The 8,603-nt window shown below is 38.0% G+C and overlaps 1 protein-coding gene across 3 annotated transcripts; it reads left to right on the plus strand.

Annotated features, from left to right (window-relative positions):
• Positions 1 to 1,234: 1,234 nt before the first annotated feature.
• On the plus strand, positions 1,235 to 8,282 carry LOC118738897. Of its 3 annotated transcripts, none has more exons than XR_004992958.1 (10): positions 1,235 to 1,544; positions 1,599 to 1,936; positions 2,003 to 2,159; positions 2,226 to 2,568; positions 2,651 to 3,649; positions 3,705 to 3,809; positions 3,874 to 4,564; positions 4,818 to 4,892; positions 4,950 to 8,066; positions 8,133 to 8,282. XR_004992958.1 is itself a non-coding variant. In XM_036469924.1 (10 exons), the coding sequence occupies exons 1-10, from the start codon at positions 1,306 to 1,308 to the stop codon at positions 7,604 to 7,606; spliced, it is 5,568 nt and encodes a 1,855-aa protein (XP_036325817.1). In that variant the 5' UTR covers positions 1,235 to 1,305; the 3' UTR covers positions 7,607 to 8,282. The 3 variants fall into 3 exon arrangements, 2 of the variants coding, with proteins under 2 accessions (XP_036325817.1, XP_036325816.1); XM_036469924.1 differs by having other exon boundaries at positions 4,950 to 5,306; positions 5,343 to 8,282; XM_036469923.1 differs by having other exon boundaries at positions 4,950 to 8,282.
• Positions 8,283 to 8,603: the final 321 nt, after the last annotated feature.

An 8,603-nucleotide genomic window follows, 5' to 3' on the forward strand; every position in this document is an offset into this window, starting at 1 on the left:
AAAGTTTATTCCAAACGTTCAGAATGAATAAAGAAATTCAGCCAGTGTGGAAAGTGCAAATGTTTTTTGCAAATAACTCTTTAATTAATTAAAAATGTTAATTTCCGGTCTCGGATTGTTGTTACAGGCGTTAAGACGCGTCCATTGATACCACTCTCGAACTTTTTCCGTCCATTTTGACCTATCTTCGCTAAAGTGCACTTTTACCGAATAAAGAAATGCAGTCTATGTGTGCGTGTCAACCCGCCGTCAATCCGCGATTTTCGCGGACTGAAATGAGCGAGGTAAACTCGAACTCTCGTCCCCCTCTGATCCACACAATACCGATTTTAGGCGGACTAGGAGTCCAGTGTGCGGAGGCCCATCAGTGATGCCAGACATTCTCTGTTAAAAATCCCACGAAAATGGGGAAAAAATCCCTCAATTACCCACATCTTGAAAATTTATCCCACAAAATTCCCAACGAATTTAAACATATACATGCTTCAGTAGTAAAGAAGTAAAATTCATATAAAATAATAATAATAGTTTGGCGCTTACACATATGTGCTTTTCCTCCAATTTGTGCGGTCCCCTTGATGTTGTCACACAAAGGGGAGGGACCTACAGTTTTACGCCGACTCCGAATGGCGAGTGTATTTTTATGAGAAGGTGTTTTTCATGGCAGGAATACACTCGGAGGTTTGCCATTGCCTGCCGAGGGCCGACCGCTGTTAAGAAAAAACCCCTTTTTCTGCATTTTTTTCGCTCATTCAATTTTTCACTTTCATTTTTTTGCTCACTAACTGCTATTTAACATTTCATCAGATAATTTGTTCCGCTTTTTACATGAAATAGCAGTTACAACTGAAAAGATTCTTTCTTACTCAGCGCTTGAATTGGTTTACGTAAGAAAATTTTCGAAATTGTCCTTATACTTTTTAACAGTTATATACCATTTCACTCCACATCACATCTTCAGAACGATTAATTACGTAAGATTGTCGAATAATCTTGAATTTTGATCAATTATGCAACAATAACTGCGTCAAAAGAAAATCCCTTATTAATATGAAATGTCCCTTCTGTCCCTTTTAATAATTTTTGATGGAAAATATCCCTCAAATAGGGAAATTACCCACAATCTGGCATCACTGAGGCCCATTGGAATAGTTCAAAAGTATCGATACCTAAGTTACTTGGTATCGAACGAAAAGTATCGAGTATGTACTTGTTTTTACTCGTATCGTTTCATCCCTAAGTATGGCGCGTTTAATATTTTATTTTTAGGCTTCACTAATTTTACGTAGTTTTCGAATCTCACCAATGGAAAAAAATAAAAAGACGAGCTTCAGAACTCAAAGTATTAAAAGATTTTTATCGCCGCAGCCTTCAAATATTCCGTGTAAAAAGCCCCGCAAGGCGAGTGTTAAGATTGGCCCCAAAAGCAAGGTGCGCGGAGCTTGTCTCGTTGCGCAGAATGATGAAAATTTTGACGAAATGGGCGAGAGGAAAACTGACAGCAATAATGGTGTTGCGGGTCAAAATGAGCCCCACGATTCCAGGTTAGAAAATGTTTACTAAAAATTAAGGTTAGTGTAAAGGAAATTCTTCTGCAGCACCACTTGCGCATCAGAGCACAAATTCGATTGGAATAGCTTTGTGCGGGATCCTGGGGAGCTTAGCGAAGCACGTTATCCTGTCACATTAAATACCTTTAAAACAATGACATACAGTATTAATGTCGCCCAACGCATACTTGAGGACATTAAAAATGCTACCGGCCTCGACTTCTTGAGCGATCAATTTATGGTAGACAGAGTTTTGAAAAATTATTACAAATATTTTTATGAGCAACCACAAATTCGTGATATGTATAAGCTGGAGACAAAAGCGTGCCCGGTGTTTGTAAAAAAGAAAATAATGCAGATACCAAAATTAGATGGAAAGGGGGGAGGTAAGCGCTAAAGTCGTAAAAGAGAAGTATTGCATCTTCTGTATGCCTACACCAATATATTTCCAGTTGCAAGTACAGTAGAAGCAGAGAATTCTGATGATACCAATAAATCAATCCAAGTCCAGCCAGCTGAGCACGTAGGTCAAGTGGTCAAACCAAAGAAATTCGAGCTGGTGGAAGCACAATCCACGAAAACGCAAGCAAACAGCCTATCACCACAAAGGTATTCAATATTATTTGTACATATACATTTTTAGACAAGTTTTTACCTCGAATATTTACTTTATAGTACAAGTCCATTCAGAACCATAAATCGTAGGAATATAATATTCATTGCGAAAAGAACAGATCTTGCTGAATCAAATTTATTACTCAACCATATTAGGCGTCATGTCCAAGATGTTGAAAAACAACAAGAGATATTGGAAAGAATTAAAATTGACGTTTTTCGACAAACGAAACAAACTCAACATAATCTATCAGATCATAATGTGGAAGAAAAAATGTGTTTGGATGAGTCTGAGGAAGAGTTGTCTAACATTACTGTAAGCTCTCCAAACACAACCACTTTAAACTTGGCAAGGCAGCGCATTCAAGACGCCAAAGAATTATTTTTTCGTGAATACGATAAGGTATATATCTTTATTTTTGTACGCTTATACACATTGCTTTATACATAGAAAATGTTATTTTAAATATAATTTCCCATGTCAGTCAAATACACTTGCATATGCATTACGTTTCCACCAAGGCCTCAAGCGTCGCATAATTGAAGTTATTCTTAAAATGACCTTCGAAGAATTCAAGGAATATACAAGAATACACAATGCACCAGAAATTTATGATGATGATGAATTTCTGGGCGGATTTTATGATTATGCAATTAAGGAGCCACAAATATGGCCTATAAATCTTTATATGCCGTTAAGCGCCCTATTTGAGTTTCTCAAATTAAAAGGTATTACACTTTCTGATTATAGTTTAGAAGATGTTACGCCAATGCTTTTGCATTGGAGTGAACTGGCCTGTACTACTAATTTTGATAACGTTATGCGTTGGGATTACTATCGTTGTAAGGGTGAACATTTAAAAGAAAATGAAACTCTGGATGGGTACCGTAAATTATTTTATGAAAAATGTTGGTTGCACAATATTTGGGTGCGGAAGTCACCAAAAGTGCAAATAAAAAAGCAGGCCAGAGAAATACTAGAAAAAGAAGTTGAGAGGGAAATGGCAAAAGAAGTAGCCAGTCAGGTTGAGAAGGAAGCTAGCGCGGCTGAGGTGAGCAATAATGACGAAGTTGGAGAAAAAGCAGCAGTTAGCAATAATGATAGCGCAAAAGTGCAGAAAGTTTTAGCAGCCATTGAAACAGTAGCCGAAGGTGCGATTCAGTTAGGTACTGGCAATGTTGAGCCCCCGCAGCCCATGAATGTAGAGAATTTTGGACACATAGATGAGGGGAACGCCGATACGGAAATGCAAGATCTTGGAGATAAACGGGAAACGCATCAAGTAAACAATGATAAAGAGCACCAAGCAATATCGATTGAAGAAATTGAAGTCATTAAGCAGGAAAGAAGTTGCGTAGTAAAAGAGTCTGCAAGAACAGAAACTGCAATAGCGGCATTGGAAGAAGAAACAGTCTCAGACCAAACTATTGTAATGGCCAATGGAGCCACGACCGCACAGCCATGCGTTACTGATGCTGAAAATGTATGAAAATGGTTTGAATATTTAATAATTTCTGCAATAACTAAAATTTTTGTAGTTAACATTGACGGCGACACAGGGAGTTTTAGGTCAGCATATGAATAGTGCGGAGCAAGCACGCTTACAGCAAGCAATAGATCTGTATTTTGCAAAAGTTGAGAATGTAAGAAAAGTGTCCATTATAAAATAAATTAGTAATATTTCTGTAAGATGTAACTTTGTTTCAGTCATGTACGCTTCCTTATCTCCTACACTATCACAGTGGTCCAAAACGCAGAGTAATTGCCAGTATTCTAAATATGTCTTTCCCAGAGTTCAAACAATATACGCGTATATACGAAGCAGCAGAGATTTATGAAAATGTAGAACTATTAAAGCGTTGCTATGAGCACACAATAAAATCACCTCAAGTGTGGCCCATTAATCTTTATATGCGTATATCAGATGTCTTTCAGTACCTTAAATCAAAGGACGTTGCACTGCCTGAAATCGGTTTAAAGTATATTTCACCGAAATTATTCCATTGGCGAAATTTAATTGCGACAACAAATTATGATCATATAGTCATTTGGGACTACTATCGAAGTACTGGTAAAAAATTCAATCGAAGTAATACTTTTCTTGATCCATATCGACAGTCATTTTATAAGAAGTGTTGGTTCCATGACAAATGGATATGGTATACGCCGAATATTTTAACTAAAGTAATGAGATGCATAATGAACGAGCAAAGCATGCCGCCAGAAAATAATGAAAGTTCTATTTTTGAAAGATCAGTTGGGTTGCACGCCGTAGAGCAGGTACAGGAAACCAGCACAACTAATGTGACTACCGAAGTTGTAGGCAGAGGTGATGAACAAGCTGTGGCTTCGGATTGCAAGATGCCTAGAACTGTTGAGACGGGAATTCAAACCTCACGTAAGTGGAGAGAGGCACGGATTTTTAATAAGTTTTATTCGTTTTTTATTTTATTTTACTCAAAATGATTTCAGGGGCGATTGATATTTATTTTTTTTTATTTCATAACATGGTATTTTATGATCAATTATTTATGTTTTCTTATGGTATGTTACGTTATGTTGTGCTTTGCTATACTATGTTACGTTATGTTATGCTCTCCTATGTTATGTAATTTTTTTTAGCTTTAGTTTAATTTTTAATTTTTTCACAGAGAAACTTCTTGGAGAATATTTAAATTTGGGATTGCAAGCAACTACCCGCAACGAGCCCGTAAACTTTGAAAATCGTAAGTTTCAAATTCATATTTTTAACAAAAATCCAGTTTAATTTGGAAATTCTCTAGCCGCAACTACTTTTCTGCCATGCGAAATCATCAAACAAGAAAAACTTGTGCCTCTCAACAAATTGCAATTTAATCTAACTGAGGATGAGGAAAATTACGAATGTGTGCAAGCGCCAGATGAGATAGTTCTTTTAGACACTACTGCTGCTTCAAGCCAGTCACAAGACATAACGTTACAAGCTCCACTATCGAATTCCGAAAATTTGGTTACACATGATGTCAATGTGTTATTCTCGAGCGGCTCCATGGATATAAGTAATTTATGCAACTGGCCGCTAGCACCTACAGATAGTCAAAGTCAAAAATCGAATGAATTTAACACACTTCAGAACCGAACGGAATTTAGCGAAAATATTGATCAACAAAGCACTGCTGCTACAACAACAACACAACATCAACAAAGCGAACAAGAGCAGCAGAAAGAAAGGTCACTGTCGCAAGAGCATTGCTTGGAGGAAGTACAAACGCAGCAACAAGAGCAAACGCAGCAAAAAGAGCCAGCGCATCAAATTATACAACAATCTTCACAAAAATTGCAAACAAAGCAACAAGCAGACCGGATTTCGATACAAGAAGTGCAAATACTATCGGGGCCACAACAAATCTGGAAAGATATTGCAAAAACAAATAAGCAAGCGAATGCGCCTTTTGAAATACAAATTTCACGATTGAAGGAGAATCAAGCAAAAGTTCAGCAACAGGCAGACGTAAATCTAAAGCATTCGAAGCATCAGCAGGCGTTACAACAACAGCAAGAACCTCCATTAATGCGTGTAAAGCAAGAGAGCGCGAAGACTTCAAAGCAACAAAAGCACACTGATGCTCCAATTGCTGTAACCCGAATCATTCAAGACACCAAGAAGCACCTTCAGGAAAATCCACAATTCGTGGATGTTACTGATTTACAAATTTCCAATAGTCAAAGTCATCCATCAACTAATGAACGGCCCAGCTCGTCCCTGCAAGCACAAGTTTGGCGAAGAGAGGAGCAAAAACAAGGGACCAACCAACGATTAGAAACACCAATTCAGCAACAGCGATGTAGAGACGAAGGAGAAAGCTATCAGAAGACTCAGCAAGGGTCGCAAGGAGAATCTCAAATACCGCAGTTAGACAAAAGTGTAGAGCGACCGCAAGAGCAACAGAGACAAGTGCAAACTCTAGCAAAGGAACAACTATCGCCAGTGCACCAACAATCATCAAACACACAGCCACAACAACAGCTAGCACAAGTTTGCGTGGAGCAACCAATAAAGCAAGAACAAGAAATTGAAGCACAACTGGAAGCTATATTTGGCGAAAGCACGGAAATGCGGCTGCAAGAAGTTCAACCAACTGTGACGCCTCAGATTAAAGAGACGCCAATCAAATTACAGTTTCAAGAGCCGCCAACTCAATCCACCCATGCAATAATCGAATGCCAACTAGCGCAAGAACAAGCATTGCAGGCACATGTGAATTGCAATGATTCGACAGAAGCTTATACTAAAGTCGAGATCATTTCACAACATGTGCAATCGCAGCAACAGCAACAGGAACAGCAACCACAACTCGCCAAAACCCAATTAATACTGCAACGTACACACACTCAAGTGGAAGAACAGCTTATGCTTCGATCTTGCAGTTTGCCACAAGAGATGGCAATACCTGTGCAACCTCTAACCAAATTATCTCGGCAACGCACAGCAACATCTACGTGCACTACAAAAACTAAAACTGTTAAAACTACAAAGGCCGCTGCTACACGAAGGGCAGTCACAAAACAAAGTGATTTTGTACCACAAATCACACATAATTTTCAACCGCTACCTATAGCTTTGAACACAAAAAAACTGTCAACATATTCTGCACCATCCAGCGTTATCCGCTTTCCAACCGCAAGCAATCAAACCCCAAATAATTTGCCAACAAATATATCAACGCCAGTTCCGGGCGAACAAGTTATTGCTGGAAATACTAGTACTGTCGCTCTCTCTGCACCGAATTCCAATATGTTGGTGTTATCGCTACCAGCATCTATGCCTTCCTCAAGTTCCAACAGTAGTTCAAATGCATCATTTATCTACACGCTAAGTGGTGATAGTACGTTTTTTAATAGCTCTGAGTTGTTGAGGGCGATTGAGCATTATCAGCTGCAGCGTAGCCAGCAACAACAGCAGCAACTACACTTACAGCAGCAGCAGCAGCAGCAGCAGCAGCAACAGCAACAGCATCTACTACAGCCACAACATTCACAATTAGTTTTTGGGCAGTCACAAATGGTTCAACTGCCACATCCACATATTGAACAGCTGCAGGTGCAGCATCCACAACAGCAACAGAGTGAAGTGTTTCTCCATCAGCATATGGAACAAAAGCAACAGCAACATATTCATATATCACAACCTTTAATGACAGAGCACAGATCGCAACAGCAACAGCAAAAGCAACAACAACTACAACAGCATTTGCAGATTTCACATCCATTGGCGATCGAATGCAGCCCACAACAACAACCGCAGCAACATCAGCAACAACAGTTTCAAGTGGTGCCCCCGCCTCAGCCGCTTATATATCAATTATTAGATGTGACACAGGTAAACACTTCTACTACCACACAGCTAGAGGATTGTAATGCCCTTACGGCAGAATATCAAATTAACCCAGATTCCATATAAAAAGCGATGCTGCTATAGTTATTAAAATCTCTGGTTGCAAACAGTAGCCGTCTTAGTTGAGATCAGTAGAACTGCACATTCACATGAAATTCCTTTTTTTGTGAGGTTTGGGTTTAATGGCCGGGATATTGAAATCCACACAATGCCAGGTTGAATCTCCATGAATGTTGTAGTATTTGGATTTTATAAATGTGGCACTTGCTGTGTGTCAAGTATTGACAACCACTTTGACAACTTTGGTTAATGGATGCAATTAGAGATATTTTGTTATTATCACTTACCTCAAATTTCATTTCTGTGAGTATGTCATCTACATCATCTTTAGAAAAAATTGCACCAGCTAATGGTGTGAGCACGATGAAGTCCTTGGTAATCAGGGCTACAAACCACTCTAAAAAACGGGGCGGTTTGGTTCAATGGTTCGAACCAATTAGAAAAGCTTGTACCGCTTCAAGAACCGGTTCATGAATATTTCTGAACGGTGGTTTTGTTCGGTTCAAATGGTTCAATTTTTTGAATGTCAAAGGATGCAAATACTACAAAAATATCATAAATCTACGTATATACATATATAAAAATAAAAGCCTTTTTTTCAGATCAAATTCACCTATCCACATGTATAGTGGTGTAAATTTTATGTTTATTGTTTTAAGTATAATTTGTGCAAAAAATTTTGAAATTTCTTCAAAGTGTCATCTAAATTGCAAAACTTTTTAATAAGAATTTCCAGAAAAAAATGTTTAAGTTTTAATTTGATTTTTGGTAATTTTTTCACGGACTTTCTTCCATACATGTATGTCCGACAAATTTTTTGTATGAAAAAAAAACAAATAATATCCACAAGTATAGTGGTGGAAAAATATATAGGGACGCGACATTTTTAAAATTTTGGCAATTTTTTTGATTCAATGTTCATTGTTTGAAGTATAGTGCATATTCTAATAATAACCGAATTTATCCAAGTTTAAAAATGTGTGCAAAGATTATGAAAATTCTT

Source organism: Rhagoletis pomonella, unplaced genomic scaffold (genome assembly GCF_013731165.1).
Source record: "Rhagoletis pomonella isolate Grant_MI unplaced genomic scaffold, Rhpom_1.0 Rhpom_scaffold_00005, whole genome shotgun sequence".
Lineage (NCBI taxonomy): Eukaryota > Metazoa > Arthropoda > Insecta > Diptera > Tephritidae > Rhagoletis > Rhagoletis pomonella.